This window comes from Aythya ferina (genome assembly GCF_964211825.1).
Source record: "Aythya ferina genome assembly, chromosome: 2".
Classification (NCBI taxonomy): Eukaryota; Metazoa; Chordata; class Aves; order Anseriformes; family Anatidae; genus Aythya; species Aythya ferina.
In genome coordinates, this window is record NC_140297.1 from 63,161,380 (window position 1) to 63,181,665 (window position 20,286).

Consider the following 20,286-nt stretch of genomic DNA (forward strand, 5'->3'; position numbering starts at 1 on the left):
TTCCATGTTGAGCTGGGCACAACTTGAAAATAGGATAAAAAAGTCCATGATATATAAACACATGAAAAATAAATCTTGCTTTGCTTCCCTTAGAGCCCAGGTACAATCAATAAGAACCATCCTTACCAGAGCTTAACTGAGAAAATTTCTCATTACTCATATATGCCTGGCATATGAGGGAGAAGAGCTAGGCCATTCCATACAAGTTTTGAAGTGCATGCAACTTTCTCTCCTTTTCCCAGATCATTACTCTTCCTCCTTCTGCCTGAAGTCCAGTGGGAATCAACACTGACTGGAACTGGAAACCTTTGTGTTGTGTACATGTATATGCACGCGTGCAAAAGAGTAAGGCTATCTCGGAAGAAATGTGAGCAGATGGGCTGCCACTAATGAGATGATTTACAGAAGCATACCCTTCCAAATGAATGTTTGATAAAAAGGAAATGAAGAAGGCTTACTCTACATGAATTTTTTTCCTAATGTAACTGTACCAGGGAAGAACTTTTATTATTATTATAAATTATTATTTTTGAAAGACAGATATACTAGATATGGTAAGTCACTGGGTTCTCTGAAACCATCAGTAGGGCACAGTTCAGGCCTCTTCTTCTGCTGTCCAATGCATTTTGGGCTTCCTGACAGGAATATAATCATTAATTGCTACCAAGAGGCATCATTCTGTGCATCAGAAACTGAGGGTGGCATAGAGAAGCTATACATACAAAAAGATAGGAAAGGAGTTGGAACATGTCTCGGCTCCGTACAATGAGAAAAGTACAATGAGAAATCCCAAAAATGTATTGGGAATATACCCTTTCTCAGGTGGCATCAACATTAAACCTCACTGCACAGAATGTCATTTTTGCTTGAGTTTTAATTCTGTTAGAAGAAATGTAGATTAACTACCTAGCTTTTGTCAGGCTTTAAAGAAAAAAAAATTTTTTTTTTTTTCCTGTGAAACTGATACTGGAAGAGCATGCAGGACAACAAATTTTTACATAGCTGTGATAGCTGTGAAGCACTATCGACAGCGAATTTGGAAGCTGATGAAGTACAAACTTTTCATTGATCAGAAAAATTTGTAATACTATAGACACATCTGTACAAAGCTGTGTTTGCTGGGGGAGAAGGTAAGAGCATTTAGACACAACGAGGGTGGAAACAGACTCTTAGACCTAGTACAACCCAGTTCAATTCTGAACTCGTTATACCAATGTAAAGGCTTCCTGCACTGGGGTTGCTTAGCTTAGTGAGAATGAGCCGAAGTAGGAAAATACCATAACAATACTCACATAACTGTGCCCATATGAAAACAGTACAGGAGAAATTTAGCTGTATACCTCAAAATACTTCAATTTTGCTTTGCACACAAATCTAGGTCAACCCACCCTTTAATATTTTTTTTCCCTTTCCCATGAGGAAGGAGATTCACTTTACTTTTGTCTAGATTTTCTTGTATCTTGTTTTTTCAAAAATAATGCATAGGTTTTGCCTTACCATGGCAGGATCATAAATACTTCTCACACAACATATATACTGTAATTCAACTGCTTATGCAAATCATATGGTAGTACTTCTCTTTTGTGAATGGATAAACATTAATTTTACAAGTCAGGAAGAGTTCATGTGAAGGATTACTGCAACTTAGAATTTTTATTTAGGGGAGAGAGAATTAATATCCGGGTAAATTAGCCATTATGCAATGCCACATTTTGTATATACATGTGTGCTGAGCATAACCTATTCCTGAGAGCAACATCAAATCTTGTATCCATCCTTTATAATGGCCTCTATGCCAATGCTCTGGCAGGGCATTTTGGGAATTCAGTACCCTGCTGTATTAAGTAAAATCCAGTCTCCAATAAAACACACCACTTGTGGTGCGACTGTCCACGCATGTGAAGATCTGCTTTCCATTAATACTTGTACAGTAATATTGGATTTTGCAGAAGTTCATTTAATGGGAAAACAAAAGGAACACGTACACTGCAGAGGTAGTTTTAAACAGGAGTGAATAACAGGTCCCCTCCCCGAATTTGCCCAGTTATGTTCAACATAGATGTGCCAGCTTTACCAAAGCATCTGTAAAAACATTTAAAAATTCATAATTCAGCAGTGACAAGGAGAAACACTTTTCTTTCTTTTTTTTTAATTTTCAAAATGAATAGGTACCTGAAAATATATCTAATCACTTCAAGCTGTCACCACCCACCCCTGGAATCTGGGGGTGGAAAAGAGGAGGAAAGAAACTGCTGATGATGGAAATGGTTGGTTATTTGTTCATTATCAGTGAGCAGAGACAGAAATAGCTATTCCAGTGTGCTGAGATGATGCGTAAATTTGTCTGAGGGTCAGCACAGCTTCTCCAAAGCTAAGTAATACAAGACAATGTTTCTAATGCAGCTAACTGGCAAGTCTAAGGGGTAAAAATTCAATGAGATCTTAAACCTTATTTTTTAAGGCAGTGGAACAGGTTGCCCAGACAGGTTGTGGATGCCCCATCCATGGAGGCATTCAAGGCCAGGCTTGATGTGACTCTGGGCAGCCTGCTCTAGTGGTTGGCAACTCTGCCCAGAGCAGGGGGGTTGAAACTAGATCATCTTTAAGGTCCTTTTCAACCCAGGCCATTCTATGATTCTATGATTGTGTCCAAAAATTTCAGCTGAACATCTCCATCATTACCTAGTGCTCCCTATGCCTAATCCAGAACTACAGAACAGAATTACAGAATCATTAAGGTTTGAAAAGACCTCTACAATCACCTAGTCCAAGCATCCAAAGTTCCAGACCTGTCAGAAGTTCCAAAAAACAGTTTTTCTCATGTCACACCATATTTGGTATCACCTTGAAACTCCATCTAATCTACTGTGATCAAGAGAACATGTGAGACTGGCATATCTACTGTATATTTCTAAATTCCAACACATGAACAGTATCTCAAAAAACATGTCTAAAAAGGACCAAACAACAGAGATCATGTGATTTTTAGATCTGTCTGCCTCTTCCCTTTGCTCTCAATTGCCTGGTAAGAGAATACCTTTTACATATAAATTTATTTTTTAGGTTGCAGATGCAGAGCCTGGAATAGCTCTATGTCCTCAACTTGAACAAATAAAATAATAAATTGAAATATACAACTGTAACTTTACAGAAAAAAAAAAATATTGGTGGAAAAAAAGAAAGAAAAAAAAATCAGTGAGATATGCCTCCTCTCCAACATTTTTCTGACATTACTGAAATGCTTACATCAGTTCCAAGACTTTGGTACTTCACCGTACAGGAAAAGAGAAAAGTTAAACAAAGTCAAGTTTAATCTCCCTAGCTGTTAGTAGCTTTCTATAATTACCCTTAAAGGCCATTTGATTTGATAATATATTCACCATGATATAAAACTTACACAATGTTTTTCAATGGCTTATTAATATGCAAATATTAGGGTAAAGATTGAAAATGCAACTCAAACATTCCTAAAACATGATGGTGTGCTATTTAAAAACAGAGAAAAAAAATAAATAGCGCATCAGCATTACACAAAGTACAGCCAGAGAATACAACAGGTTGAGTTCTAGACCAACTGCACTGCAATTCCTGCAGCTATGCTAGGTGTTCACAAAAATCAAGATGTCTGATTTTCAAATGCAGGGAAATAAGTATTAAAATTACCCTTCACAATACCTGAGGGGAAGGAAATGAAGGGGCAGCTGATGGCTCTGCTGTTGAAAGCTGAAGGAAATGAAGAGGATTCACCAAATATCTGTCCGTAAAACACAATACCACCTCACAAAGAATCCTCAAGATTTTCAATGCCTTTACATATAGCACATAAATAAAATATTATTGTAGACTTGTGACCCTCCAGCCCTTTCAGATGATAGGCTTATGACAAACCTGATCATGGATTATTATATGAAAAGACAGTGAACTTTCCAGACTACAAGAACATCAGACCCTACAGCATTAAATTAGGCAAACAATATCACCATCAGCCGTTACCAGAATAATGAGATCACACAGCACCTTCAGCTGGTCCCTATGGGAATTACTCCAAGTTGATCACAAGCTCCTCATAAAACATTATCTGAGAAACTAAGTCTTGGAAAGAAACAGGCAATAGAAGTAAAAAGCTGAGGACTAAATCATCTTTAGAATTTTCTGATTAATTTACTTAGGGCCTGGATAGCTACACTCAAACTTTTTTTCTGTGGAAAACCATTCATTCCCTTATAATTTCTATTCAACATTACTGGCTCTGATTTTTTTCCTCCTCCAAAATGGTTTCATCTATTTTGATAATATGCTCTGCTTTATACAACACTAGTTTAGCATTAGCATTCCTTTGCTATGGCCAAGCCAATCTTTCTCCCATTTATGCCTTTTGGTAACTTTTCCTACATAGGTGTACACACTTGAAACGTATGGTTATAAGGTGATCATTTTGCTTTCTGATTTGGTAAATTTGACACTTAATTCTCACTGAGTGCTTGCAGGGGCACAAAGATCAAGATATTAGAGGTTTTGCTTTTTAATTTTACTGCTCAAGTACCAGCTATATTCTGTGCTGAGGCTTAAAACTTCAAATGAAAAGCACCCAGTCAAAGAGCAACCAAAGAAAGGACTCACTAACCACAGGACTTATTGCAAGAAGTTTAAGAAAGTCAACATCGTGCCAATAAGCTTTCATAGTTATAAGTACACAAGCAATCGTATTTTGAGTCTTGATAAGCTACTTCAGATGAACAAAGAGTCCAATGCTTTTCCTTAGAGTCCAATGCTTTTCCTTAGCTCCTTATCAACTGCTTCATAAAGCATCATAATATTGGCTATAATCGTGCTGTGTTTTTTGTTGTTGTTTTGTTTTGTTTTTAAGTGTCTGTCATCAAGTGTCTCTTTGATGTGAAGAGAGCGTGATGGGTCTTTCCTTGGATACTCAATAGAATAAATAAATTGATACTCTGTAGTGATAATTAGGAGAGAAAAAAAGAGCCCACCAGCCACTTTGGGGCATTGTTAGCAAGCATATTAGCAAGCTGTGTGCATAAAAAATAAAAAGGACCAGAAAAAGCAAGGTTGGCCATGAAAGAGTTAAGACCTAGTTGTGCTAGAGGCCAGAAGTTTGTTAAGACAGCATTTGAAGCCGCAAGAAGGATAAAGCCTGTTTACATACATCAGTAATAAACGAGACTGAAGGCAAAAGAACAACAACAACAACATCTCTAACTTGAGCCACATTTTTTTCCTTCAATAACAACTTGCAAAGATCCAGAACAAAGTCACAACTCTCCATGCCAAAGGAGCGCAGGGGCAGGTAACAACTCCTCCATTAAAAAATCATTCACATATCTAATAACTTCCCACAAAGAGTTTCATTTTGTTCTGATATCCCTAGTACACGAAACAAAGTATTATGGGAGCCTAAATTCATACGACAACCTGGTTTCAAAGACAAAGACTGGGAGTCTGTATGGGTGCATGCATGCACACCTCCCTATTAATAAATTCCCTACTGTGACAGGCTCCTCGAGTAGGCAGCATATAATTACAATTCCCTTAATGATTTATCAGCATACAGAGTCACACAACTTGTGCATATGAAGAGTACAGCTCTACTTTGCCCAAGAGATGGTGAGAAGGAGTTATGGGAGACTGCTTTATCTGAGGGCCTGTCCTGAGAGTACGGACAGACATACTGATACGTATGAGAAGAATTAGATGCCCTTGAGAAGAACTAGGGCCATCCTCTGTCAAAACTATCACAAAATAATGAAATAGAAGTTCTAGCTATGCTAGCTGTAAAATAAATGGCTTTAAGTCTGTGGAGAACAGGGACATGTGATGAATGTGAATACTTGGGTTGTAATTAACTAAGGAAGTGCAATCCCATCTTAGCAGTTGTGAGGACCACAACGCTCTGGGGACTCTTCCATCCCCATCTTCCCGGCCAGCAGCACCAGAAGCCAGTTCTGCTCCCAGCCTGCCAGCGTCCCTTCCCTGGGCCTGGCACCGGCAGCAAAGGTCCTGTTTGGAGGGTCACAGGGTTTCTCCTTCAGGAGATGCCACCCTGGCACTGCACTCTCATCCCTAAGGAGCCAGCAGCATGCTGGAAAAGTGCCCTGCAGGCCCTGTGAGCAGCTCTATGCAACCAGGGCAAGGAAGGTACTGGGGAGGAGAGCATGTGGCCAGCCCCAGGCTCTCACAAGAGGGTAGGCTGAGACCCAGGCCTGGCTCCACCAGCCCTGATATTTCTTACCTTGCTGATGGGGAGAGGTGAGATCCTGATGAAAACTTGTCTAGGAGCCAGGATTTGCCCCCTGGCTCCACTCCATGACACAAAATCACGTTTACATTTGTTTTAGTATCATAAGTCAACTCTCCAGGTTATTTGGAATTCTTTCCCAAAATTCGGAATTGTCCTTACCCTCTCTTAATAAGAGGCATTAAAACTTTTACTTAAGAATTACACTGAAATTATTTTTTGATTCACACAAGGTGGCCATGACAAAACTTGAGCTTAAATTGTTCAGACATTTTACAAACCAAGCAATTCACTTTCTTGTCATACATAAAGACGTGCCCTGAAAATGCATTCATCACATTTAAACACCTGCTGCAAAGTTTCTGCTAACCCAGGTATGCAGAATGCCAAATGCCAAGTAAATAAGTACAGCTAAAGAGACCGTTTCAAGGGTGGTTTACTCACTCTTTGAATCGTTCATCATGAAACAGACTGCTGCACAATTAAAAGCTCATGCTGAAACACGAACATCTCTGTGGTCTGTAAAAGGCCTGAGGGTCTACAGCTTTCTCCCATCACAGTTCCAGCTAATTTATATTTCTTCATGAAGGGCAAGTGAAATTTAGTTGTTAGAAGCTAATTTTCTTAAACTTTTCATTAGCAAGAATTTCAATGGAAACCAAAGTGACAGATGGTATTTCAACACGTAGGCAACGTTAGTAACTCAATGTTAAATATCCACATCACCTTCAGAGTGTGGATCCAATCCTTCAGGTTACTCACCTTTACTGTTACTTTTACTTGCACACACAGAGCATAAACAGTAAAACCTTAAAACAACGTACATAAGCAGTAAGATGTTTTATATTAAAGTACTGCTAGACAGATAAAGAAAATATATTAAGATCTAGACTTTCACTACTCTGTTTTGTTTGCTGTTTTGATCAACTCCCTGAGAAAAAAAACTCATACAAAGAAATACATCAAGGACATGCCCTTTTTAATTCATCAGGAATCAGCAATGACCCCTCCTTAAAAAGGTTCCCCCATTTTAACTGGGTATATGATCAGTCAGTATAAAAAGTAGGTTGCCAAAGTATCAGGTGGTACAATCATTTGATTGACAAAAAAATTAAGTGTGATTATATGAAAAGAGTATTATTCTCTGCTTTGTCGTCCCCCCACCAAGAACATCCTTATTTATCTGTTCAGTCCAAGCAATGGAAGGAACCATCATGTCTTCCTGAGCAAACACAAACAGCATGTTTACAACACACAGCATGCAGTAGGAGAAGCGGGATGTGCTAACCAGAGAAAAGCTTCAAAGAAACATAACTCTACTGTTCTGTGCCTGCCTTACCCTTGGTTAGTACTACATCAGGACATTGTACCTGATCTCATTCCTTGGAAGCCTGACAATCTGAATTTTAAATAACTTTAAAGCTCTAAAGCTCCCCTCACACATGCAGATTTTTAAAAAGGTATTTACTGTGAGTCAGAAAAAGTTAAAAAAAAAAAAAAAAAAAAAAAAAAAGACAAATTACCAAACAAAGGTAAAAAGCCTAAGAGAATAAAGGTTTCTGACAGAGGACTCGACTACCCAGTCAATAGCAATCCAAAAGTGCCTCCAGTGCCATGCAAACATCCATGAAGCTCCATGTGTCGGACCACCTGGGACACTTAGTATATCCACTACCTCAGAGCCAGTTCAGCAAGAGGTTGTTACAAGGGTATTCACTTGCTCAAGAAAAGCAATGTTACTTGCAAAACCTCATGTGTTTGTCAGAACACTGCACACTTTTCTATCCTTTGCTAGTACAGCTTTGTCTCAGGAACAACGGCTACTGAACAGTAAATGCTGGTTCTCATTTTAGCAGACAACCGGCTAATGATTTGTCCTCAAACCCCCAAATCATTCCATCTTTTTCATACAGCAAAACCTCTAGTCCCTCTTTTTTCACCTGTAAAGCTTTCTGCTTCCATCCTGAATATCCTTTAGCGTTGCCCAAACATTTTTGAAACATACAAAGCAACAAGATAGATACACTGAAAGTCGCTATTAAAGCAACGCTGAGCTTTTACAACTTATTTGATTCTATGTACAATTCACTTAGCAACTATATGCCTCTTTTAAACATAGCAATTGCAAAATTTTCAGCCTACTGCATAGAAGAGCTATGAAACCATGAGAGGTTACTGCAAATTTTAAGCACAACTTATTGCGAAATCTAGAAGACTTTGGCTATTTTTAACAAATCTGTATTTATAAAATAATAACAAAAGTGAAATAAGGAGGCCCAGAATTGATTCCAAGATTATTTTTCTCTTAAGTACAATCTGCTCAGCATTAACCTGTCACTGAACAAAGAGCAACCCTCAAAATGTCCACAAATTGTTCCAGGAAAGCAAAAAATATTTGGCTATACCTAAGCTGTCTGAAGGAACTTGCAAACCTGCAGGCAGAGGGGAACTTTAAAAGCTTGAACAGTTCCCCAATGCCAGGAAGAGATGCAGAGTTTTCAAAATGGGACACATTTTGAAGATTGTACTTAATCCCCATTTTTTTCTAAGGCAATAATCCAGTCTATCCACATCGCCTGGTTTGCTTTCACACACAAGCCTAGACTTAAATGTTACTACATCATCCGTATAGCTTAAAAAAAAAAAAAAAAAAAAAAAAAAAAATTTGGTTCCAGTGACCACATTAAGAGAAATTACAGCTTTTATTCTACCATGATATCAAGCTAGCTAAAGCCATAGCTTCCACTAATTACAGGAAATCAACTCCAAGATTTTTCTTTCTCCCCATCATTCTTCACCTTTGTTCTGCTAGTTCCCTAGTTTAGCATCCTCAGCAGCTAAGGTCTACACCTTATTCCCAATTTGATTTTATCAGGCCTTAACTTCCAAATCTTCCTGTCCCTTTCATTACCAGATAAGAGAGTTCTTCACACCTAATCGTATTACCTCTTTGTTGTCTTTGGAAAAATAAATTGATTTCTAGAAAATCTTTTCCATCCATGCATCTTTCTTGCCCTTAAGTGTCCAATTTTTTTTCCCACATTTCATGCTTATTGTATGAATAATATTATTGAAAATTAAGTAAATGTAATTTTAAAGGATATAAGGAATCCTGTATTCAGGACACCCACCATAAGATTAAGCACTTTGCACATGTGAAACAAGTTATAAACCCTGCTCCAAAGAGATCAAAGACTTATAAAAGCAGACATATGGCTATAGACAATAGGAAAAACATGAGTGGGGTGGCTAGCTGACTGACCCAGCAGCCAACTTTGTATTGACTTTGAAGCTAACAGTGCCACATGTAGAAAGCAATGTTCCAACATCTGTCTCACTATCCCTCAGGACATAGGTAAAACCAAATCGTCTTGCTCAAAAGGTGCCTGCAGCTGCTCATGTTCTCAGAGATTACACCGGATGCTTTGCAAGAACATCACAATTTACCATAAGCGTGCAGAGATTAAGATTTTTTAGAGCAAGTAAAAAAAAAAAAAAAAAAAAAAAAAAGAGCATCTCCCTAGGGAAAGGGAGTTTTATTCTCTTTTCAGAGGGACTGTGCCAACAGGACAAGGACTGTTTGACAAAGACTGATGTTCTGCTGTTGTACAAAAGTACAATTCAGATGACTCCACAAGTTACTGGCTTTGCATTAAGAAGGACAAGCATATTTAATACCCCTAAAGTAAGGAATGGCTAATTTGCTAGTAATGCTTCCAAAGTAGCCCTTAAAACTCAAGATCAATATGGATTTTAGGTTTTCCCTCCCCACCTCCCCCTCCACTGCTACTGATTGTTTTCAGAGTTAGCTGAATGGTGTTTATCTTGTGACCTTCACTTGAGATCTGATGAATTTCTGCTCTGACTGGGTGTTACCTGATGTGGTGATTGTTTGAGCAAGAGAATAAAGAGGTGGATATATGAGAATGAATGCACTGAAAAGCTAAGACAAAGGAGGTTATGATTTCTTTATAACTATTTCATTATGTTCTAAAGATAGGATCAAAAGTTCAGGATGAAAAAGAAAATTTGCTACCTTTTACTAAAACCTCCTTGGTAAGAAAAGTGGTTCAGTTTCATAACATACACTTCCTGACTCCTAAAGTGCTTCAGTCTCCAGAAGATGAAATTGCAAGAAGAAACCTCAGTAAATAAAATTAGATATTTTTAGTGTTCTATTTCAGGGGGTTTATTCTATTTAAATTTAAGAAAAGAAGGAGAAGGTAAAAATTACCTTTCAAGGCAATTACCTTTCAAACAAGGGGAAAAAAATTATATATGACATTCAACTATAAAAACATTGGATTTGCTGTCAACGAAAAAATCGAACCACATGAGTCCTCAAGTCTAGAATGCTGACCCTGCAGTGACCAGTATGGTTTCAGGGAAAGATTAACAGAAAAATCCTACAATGCACATTGTGGATTGTGCAAAGATGAAAAAGTGCTTCCTGACCCTTGCAGCAATCAGCTTACTCCTTGAAGCATGAGATTTGATTACCTTCATCTCGGCAGGCACAGCACTATATACCTATTAAGTACTCAGCATGATCTATTTGATAAAGGGACAATAACGTAAGAATTTCCGAACCAATTCAATTCTGCAACCTGGGCAATAATTGCTATGAGTAATCCATACCAAGAACATGTATGAACAGCATCAAGGGCATTATAACATGTTGACATTTACATCTTCTCCTCTGAGGAAAAAAAAAACTATAAATGGATCAAGTCTAACAGAAGCCCATGACAATTAAATTCTCCACAATAAGAAAGCAAGAAAACCCAGCGAAGAAGTCATCTGATAAAAGCTTTAGGACAAATATTCTCTGACATGTGGCATATATCCCTGCGGTCTGTCACAAAGCCTGAGTGCTGATTTTTGCTAAAGCCCCTAAACACCACCCATCAAAAAAATCACATGGGAACATTTTCAGTTCAACATCTGTGTCCTGCTCAAAAATACACTAAAAATACTCAAGGTCTGACATGCCTTATATATAGAATAGCTCCAGGCATGCAATGATATTGGCATATAAACATATTCAGACTGTAACAGTGGCAGCACTGAGGAAAGCTGTCCGTCTGCACACATCACTAATCTACTCTTCATCTATTGGCTACAAGCTGGTATTTCTTTTTTTATTATTATTATTTGTATTTATCTGCAGTGTTACTGTCTCCCTGCAACGCCAGCAGACTGTTTAGGAGGCATTCCTCTAAGCACTTACGTCACATACCAAAACCTGCAGAAAGAAGAGGGAAGGTGGAGGTTACCTTAATTTTCATAGCTACTAAGAACGAAATATGGAAGGCCTTATTTTATCTGCTCTTTGTGAATTTGCCCATGTACCAATATTGCCGAGCGTCAAGGCGCTGTAGGAGGGGAAAGAGTGCGAACGCTGGGGTGAGAATGTTACTGGCTGATGTCAGCTCTAAGACACAGAGGACAAGACGCAAATCAGCTTGCTATCCAAGATGTACAAAGGAAATTATTAGTGGAGAAAGGAGAATTATCAAAGCATTTGCCAAGGTGAGTGTCTTGGCAAGTAGTCCTTAAAGCCATTCTCTTCAATGCCTTTCTAACAGCAACAGTTACGTAAGATTAAAAGATTTAAGCCAAATATTCCACTCTTCCCAGATTCAGAGATTTCACTGACTTACATATGTTTCAATAACTTCCATGTTACCTAAACACTACACCAACACTCCTCCCAAGTTTTTGGTTCTTCTGCTTCACAGGTCCACCTCTGTAAAGCAGTTAACATATTTTCAGCTCACAGCTTATACTTGAGCTTTCTTTTCTTGCACAAGATTAAACGTGTGCTTAAGTGCATTGCTGAAGAAGAAATGAATTTCTGAGTTATGAACATTTGGGAACCAAAGTCAAAGAGTGAAGAAGTCTGGTGCTTGGATTTGGAGAAATGCAAAATCTGGAGGAGTGGCAAACCTTTCACATTTTCTTCTGAGTCCTTTTCTGGAATGAATGCAGTGCTTGAAAGGACCAAAAAGAAATGGTAAAATGCCTTCCTCTTGCCTGAAGGTATTCAATACAATGGAACAAGGGCGGTATAATCACCATTAAAATACTCTTCATAAATAATGGACAGTCTAGTAGCATTTATCTACTCTGCACTTCAGGAAATTTTCTACTGCTGAATATTTCATGAATAAAAGGTAATTTATCGTGGCTTTTAAATTATACACTTCAGAAACTATTAGAAAAAAAGTTCTGTGTTCCTGTGCAATAATGACTAGTTATGAATTTCTATAGAAACACTAGCAGCCTAAATGCATATTTTGAAACATAACATATACAAACTACCAGGGACACCTTTGCCCTAGACTGTAGCTACTGATTTTTAATATGTCCAATCCTATTCAGCAATACAGTATTTATTTACAAGTGAATGATACTCTAAATGAGTGATGACAAACTTTTCTTTCTAAAATGAATAAGATAGCAAAAATAACTTTCCTTTCATATTTTTTTTATATGATAACAAAGCTGCCATACCAAGTCCTCTTTTTTTTAATTCACATTCCCTATTTGAAAAGGCCAGAAAAATGAAAAATTTAAAACATGAAAGCTTTTATCTCCAGAAGTTAGAAGCAATCAGAACAAACAGTACCAAACATGGCAAACAATCTAATAGCCCCCGCATGTGGACAAATGTGTCTGTGGCAAAAAGATTTATTTACTGAATGACTTCTCATGACACAGGCAAGGAAGAAGTCTGAGACACCTGGCTCACTCCTAGATCAATCATCTTTCTTAGTAGCAAAATGCACTGCAAATCCCATGGAGGGATGGGACATCTACAAAAGACATCACACACGAAGCAGTATTTCAGGTATTTTTCTGTGTATTTACAGAAGTAAAACAAAATTAATCTTTAGCACTTAATCCAAATAGCCTCACAGCTTTGGCAAGGTATGTCCCTCCTACATTTACTAGGACAAAAAAAAAAAATAAAAATCAGACAGACCTATCATGGATAATTTGGCTTTAGACACCTCAACTGCAGCAATAAAGTAATTTTGAGGGAGATGTATCTGCTGCAGTCTGCACCTTACACAACATATTTTTGCTTTTGAAGACATCTAGAATAGTTGCTAAGCTGTTCATTTATAGACATAGTGAGTGCAATCCTTAATAACTGGTATACTTGGTATGGTACTCAAAAGTAAGCATCATATCATTTGTCTGGGTCTGTCAAAAACTGAGTATCAATTTGGAAGCTGTAAGCAATGCATGGGTTTTAGCCCGTCCTATAGCACAAAGAGTTTTTTCCCCTCGGTCAATAAATTCTCGCAAGACACCACATTTAAAAATCCTGGATGTATTAACAGTCAAATCATACACTTAAAACAGTGCTTTTGACGTCTATTGAAGAGCTGTTAGAAACAAGAACCAATGATACCTATATGCTTGTTTGCTGCTTCCTGAGTTGCTCTTCTCATTATATTTTGTGGACTTCAGCGTAAAGGTAAAAGAAAAGCATTTATTAGGGGGAAAAAAATCTTGAAGGAAAACAAGCATCTCTGTTGTGCCCCCTGCTCATGCAGTGTGAAAATGAAACTTGTGGTAGTGTTTGCCAAACAGACTGCAGCAGGACCCAAAACATTATTGATGGATAACTTAAGTTTACATATATAGATAAACACCATCTCTCTACACTAATGAAGATACAGAAACGCTCTTCTGTTTGATAGTATCTAACAATTTGGCAGGGGGCTGCAATCGAAGCCAAAGACAGCTTTACAGAATGCTCGTTTACTCTGTATTAAAATACAGTATTTTGTATCACAGTGTTAGAGTAAATGATACATATAATATCTGGTGTTTATGTAGAGCTTTACATATCCATATTTACATAGCCCTCACTATCCACGAAGAACTGTTTGGTGACCTGGTACGGCACTTGGATGTGCACAAGTCAATGGGGCCAGATGGGATCCACCCAAGGGTACTGAGAGAACTGGCAGAGGAGCTGGCCAAGCCACTATCCATCATTTATTAGCAGTCCTGGCTATCGGGGGAGGTCCCAGTTGACTAGTGGCTAGCAAACGTGACGCCCATCTACAAGAAGGGCCGGAGGGCAGACCCGGGAAACTACAGGCCTGTCAGTTTGACCTCAGTACCAGGGAAGCTCATGGAGTAGATCCTCTTGAGAGTCATCACGCAGCACTTGCAGGGCAAGTAGGTGATCAGGCCCAGTCAGCATGGGTTTATGAAAGGCAGATCCTGCTTGACGAACCTGATCTCCTTCTATGACAAAGTGACACAGTGGTTGGATGAGGGAAAGGCTATGGATGTGGTCTACCTTGACTTCAGCAAGGCTTTTGACACCGTCTCCCACACAGCATTCTCCTCAAGAAACTGGCTGCTCTTGACTTGGACTGGTGCACACTTCGTTGGGTTAGAAACTGGCTGGACAGCCGGGCCCAAAGAGTCATGGTAAATGGAGTCAAGTCTAGTTGGAGGCCGGTCACTAGTGGCGTTCCCCAGGGCTCGGTGCTGGGGCCGGTCCTCTTTAATATCTTCATTGATGATCTGGATGAGGGCATCGAGTGCACCCTCAGTAAGTTTGCAGATGACACCAAGCCATGTGCGTGTGTCGATCTGCTTGAGGGTAGGAAGACTCTGCAGGAGGATCTGGATAGGCTGCACCGATGGGCTGAGGTCAACTGCATGAAGTTCAACAAGGCCAAGTGCCAGGTCCTCCACCTGGGATGCAATAACCCCAAGCAGAGCTACAGGCTGGGAGATGAGTGGTTGGAGAGCTGCCAGGCAGAGAAGGACCTGGGAGTGATGGTTTATAGTCAGCTGAATATGAGCCAGCAGTGTGCTCAGGTGGCCAAGAAGGCCAACAGCATCCTGGCTTGCATAAGAAACAGTGTGACCAGCAGGGCTAGGGAGGTGATCGTCCCCCTGTACTCGGCTCTGGTGAGGCCGCACCTCGAGTACTGTGTTCAGTTTTGGGCCCCTCTCTACAAGAAGGACATCGAGGTGCTTGAGCGGGTCCAGAGAAGGGCGATGAAGCTGGTGAGGGGCCTGGAGAACAAGTCCTACAAGGAGCGGCTGAGGGAGCTGGGCTTGTTCAGCCTGGAGAAAAGGAGGCTCAGGGGTGACCTTATCGCTCTTTACAGATACCTTAAAGGAGGCTGTAGCGAGGTGGGGGTTGGTCTATTCTCCCACGTGCCTGGTGACAGGACGAGGGGGAATGGGCTTAAGTTGCGCCACGGGAGTTTTAGGTTGGATGTTAGGAAGAACTTCTTTACCGAAACGGTTGTTAGACACTGGAACAGTCTGCCCAGGGAAGTGGTGGAGTCACCATCCCTGGAAGTCTTTAAAAGACGTTTAGATGTAGAGCTTAGGGATATGGTTTAGTGGGGACTGTTAGCGTTAGCTCAGAGGTTGGACTTGATGATCTTGAGGTCTCTTCCAACCTAGAAATTCTGTGATTCTGTGATATATAAGAGGAAACAGGATGTGTCCATTTCGATGAGCAATCCCACGACAAATGATTGTACTACTCAAAAAAAATAACCTAAAGACAAGCCCATGGAACAGTAAGAGAAAGAAGTCTGCACAGAGGATAACTAAGTCACCCGGTGGGACATGAGCATACCCCTCTGGAAATGATGCAACAGACCTGCTTCACGCAGAAGAAATTCAAAAATCAGCTGCCCATTTCCTCTAGTCCACTCTCATTCACGGAGTGCCAGCAAATTAGTATGAGAGACAGAAAAGGCAGAGTCATTCGAAGTGCTGGTATTTCTCGTAACCATAACGAGAAATGATTCACAGAATGAAATGCTTGCACTGAAATAAACTTCAGGTATCACTGAGCTCACTCAATGTTTCTTAGATGTCAAACAAACAGGCCAACTTACGCAGCTCTCCTACTTTCAGTATTTCGCACAGCATCTTTGTCAGCTCAATGCTACTTCGTCCAAATGGGCACTCATGCTTGTCTTCTCGACTACTGTTCTCCAGGACAATCTAAAGTAGGAATTAAAATGGAAAATAATCAGTTTGAAGAATCCATGAGCTGAAGTATTATATGCCACATCCAACATTTACAGTACACACCAGGCTGAATTCAGGAAAGTTTTCATAAACTTTAGCCTTTCCCCCAGCTAAATGAGAGGAGAAATGAGCTGACAGGAAAGCAAAACAAATAAACAAAAAGAAACACACACAAAAAGAGAAATGTTGCCTCCCTATCCATGAAGCAGTGACACAGAAGCAGTGCAATTCCAGGACCAACCCAGACGGTTTCCCATTCCTATACAGTGTTGCTGTCCTGCACCAGTCCTGGCTTGAAGAAATTGCATCAGAAGCCGAAGAGAATGAAATATTTAAAATATTCAAGAAACGTTTCAAATTGCAGGTTAAAGGAAATTAAATATGATGACTCATAGACATAAGCACACCTAGGAGGAATCATAAAAAATATATGACAAAAATTGCATAGCTGGATTCAGGCTCCAAAAAAGATCCAAGTGACAATAATCAAACTCCAGTCCACAGAGTAAAAAAATGTGCTCAGTTTCTCCATTACAGAAGACATTTGAATGCAAATCATTCCAGTGTTTTCACTCTTGCATCAAGCCCATGAATGCCGCAAAAACAGCTCAAGGAAAGTCTTCATGTTCTCAGTTGAATTACGGTGCAAAAACATGAGAAAAGAACTTCTTGAACATTTTTGCACCATTTTGCACCTGAAATAATATTTTCCCCAGCACTACAACTAAACAAGAGATTTCACTGTATATGAAAGATGAGTTATGAAAATACTGTAGATTTCATTGAAGGTGTGTGCCTGAAAAGGCAGATAAACTGGGGCTGGAGAAAAGGAAAAAACAGTCAAAACAGATTTGCAGTAAGATTTGTCTCAGCAGTAACAAACTTTGCCACCAGCTTTAAAAAAATTGGAAAAAAAAAATACAACCTAAACATCTGCTGCACAGCTTGGGGGTGAGGGAGAGAGAAAGAAAATGAATTTCAAAGGTAAGAGATTTTGCCAAGCTCCAAAGAACCTCAGCAGCTCTCTAAATTTTCTTCACAAACAAGCATTTAGACACTGCTCTGTGATTTGCATTCCTCCTGTCTCCTTAGCTCCTATCTTCACTATGTTTTTTTGTTTGCTTTTTTAATCTTTCAACTTTGTCAGCAAGGAAAGCTTCCAAAACAGTAAAACAACATTGCTTTCCATCACGACAGAAAACGTTGTGCTCCTTTCTAAAATCCTAGAGTTCCCACTAAATCTTCATTTATAAAAGGCTCCAAGGCTGGAACTTCGCCCGAAACAAGGTGGTGGTGGCAGAGAGGAGGACTGGAACCATCACTGGATGCCAGCAAAACCTTCCCTCTCTCCCCAGATCTTAGCTGTGATTGTTCGTTATCCATGCTCTATCATGTGCAGAAGTCTTCGCTGTCAGGCAGTTATGGTAAAAGTGGGAAAATGAAATGAAAACCCAAAAGCAAGAGTGAAAGTTATCTGCTTCACATAGCATGCTGAAACCTCCTCACCAAGAAGTATCTACTCCAGTCCTGCTCTACAAAGGGCAGCTCCAAAGCCATCCCCCGGGGATGTAAAAGGATGGTTGCTTTCTGCATTGTGAAAATGGAAGATCGCTTTGTTTTGTTTTTCGTTGTTGTCTTTTTATCACCTAGATATAACATACTTGCCTCGATTCCCGCAGATGCTTAGAAACTAATTCAGGATGTGATAAATACCTGACTCTTACTGCTTTTCACTGGGCCTTTCCAACAGGGTATGTTAGAATCACGGTCACCGCTCTGCCAAGAGGACTTACTTTTCCTTGTAAAAGTTTTGGTTTAAATTACACCTAATTGTTCTGTGTCACATCTGGGTAACAGCTGTATCAAATCAAAGAAACACCCCTGCAATTTTTGTTTTACGTTGCTGCAGCCACCGTTCAAGGAACATGAGAATATGATTTTGCCTTCTGGATGAGTCATCTTGCTCCAGTCTCTTTCATGGAGGATAGTGCTACATTTCCACATCCAAACGCAGGAGCTATGACAGATTGGCACACACGCAATATAAGGCTGTGTCTTCAACACCTCCCTGGGATCACTTCTCTTGTTTTATTATTATGTGTTTTATCTCTCACATAATAAAACGTAAAATCTGCATACTGGAGCAGGGGGCTGCTTTGACACAGATTTAGAAACAGCAGAGAAACACTGGTAATAAAATCAATGAAGAGGCAAAATGAAAGGGTAAGGGGGAGGGGATGAGAAGCTCTCAAGTCAGCATTTCTACTGGCTTCTGGCAAATGCATTTTGTTGAGTTTCACATTAACCTGACATATTAACACTTCATGAGCACATAGATATTTAATGGTGACACCATATATGCATATAATGTAAGGCAGAATTACAGCAATCTGTAATAATGCCAGAGAAATAGTTAAGGAACTGTGTATTGCTATACAGCAAATTAAATGGCAATTTCAGTAATCAGTATGTAAAGCAGCTTTGAAACAATCCTCACTCACACTCTCTCTGCAAGCATCATCTTTCAGAGTTTGCTGTGCAAAATAAGGCAGAGCTGACATGTTACATTGCTGCAGGAAAGGAAGATGGAAGACTCTTTACTACATCTAAGGCAAATTTGTAGGCAAATTTGACTAATATGGATCTTCCATAAGAAACAGCAATGGTAAAAAGGTGTGTGGAGGGGTGTCCTTATAAAAACCCAAAGGAAAATTATTCTTAATCTTGGCAAGAGATTTACAACATTCTTTAGGATATTTGTAATATTCTTTTCATGACTTCACGACTCATATCCTGTTCCATTAACATTATAAATATGAACATTATAAATATAAAAACATGAATATTATGAACATTATAAATATAAAAATCCTGTTCCAAACATTATAAATACAGCTTGTTTTTGTTCCAAACATTATAAATACAGCTGATAATGGCATAATTTTAATCTTACTTCCTTTATCAATCTGGTTATGGAGGAGAAATAAGCAGAGAATAGACATGTTTGCTCCATAAACTGGTGAAAACTGTAGCAGGGGAAAACATAACACAGCTCTAAACAGAAAATACTTGTGAATCAAGCCATCAGTACACTCTGTAGACATACACATTTCTGTCACAGCAGTTATTTTAGCAAGGAAAGTAAAGCAGTGAGGAAGTCACCAAGACCAAATAACGTTCATTCAAATGGCGGTCTATTATCAGTGCCCCCCCCCCCCTCACAAATCCACCACAGCAAGCTGCAGATCTACCAAATGTTTAACTATCAACAGGTATGATTGCTAAATTTTACTCTGGGGAGAAAAATACTTAAAGGCAGAAACCATGGACGTTGCAGGAGAGCTCTCAGCACCTTGACCATCTTCCCTCAATCCTATCTCGGCCCTTGTCTGCTTGGTAGCCCTTTATTTTGATATTAGGCATCTACTTCTGCCAGCTTATCCTCTGTTTGCAGAGCTATGGAATTGGGAAGATGGAAAAATGGCTTTTAATACGCTAGATATTATACAGACAAAATCCAAAACTACCTTGCAATACAGAGATACGAAATGCTGCACATCATTTTTTCTTTCTCCGTTCCTTTAAACTCTACAGCCCATTACTATGAGGCAAGGCAAAAAACAAGCATCATGTGTAACACACAGTAAATACAGAACAGTTTTCTTAAAAATCAACAAAAAATACAGACATGGATCTCAAGAAAATGAAAACAAAAGGGAAGAAATTACCCGGAGAGGGCAGACAGGCAAAGTTTGAGTGAGGATAAGATACTAAAGAAAAAGACAAGATAAAAAGTTGGTAAAAGGAAAGTGAAGTAATTTAAAAAACAAACAAACAAAAAAGAACACAAACATTCTTCCTCCATGTCTCTGAGCTGCAAGAACAAGATCCATAGAATGAGAACAGAGAATAAAATTAAATCAGAAGAATGAGATTAATTGACTAGCAGAAGGGGAGAAAGGAAGAATTTAAAAAATAAATAAATAAATAAATAAATA

General features: G+C 39.2%; 1 protein-coding gene across 12 annotated transcripts in view; it reads right to left on the minus strand.

Annotated features, from left to right (window-relative positions):
* The window catches only part of ELMO1 (engulfment and cell motility 1), a 317,584-nt gene that overhangs the window by 143,027 nt on the left and 154,271 nt on the right, over window positions 1-20,286 (minus strand). For all 12 annotated transcript variants that reach the window (XM_084508954.1, XM_084508945.1, XM_084508956.1 and 9 more), the window contains one exon: window positions 16,153-16,261. In XM_084508954.1, the coding sequence (XP_084365080.1) occupies window positions 16,153-16,261 (109 nt within the window). The remainder of the gene's footprint in view (window positions 1-16,152; window positions 16,262-20,286) is intronic.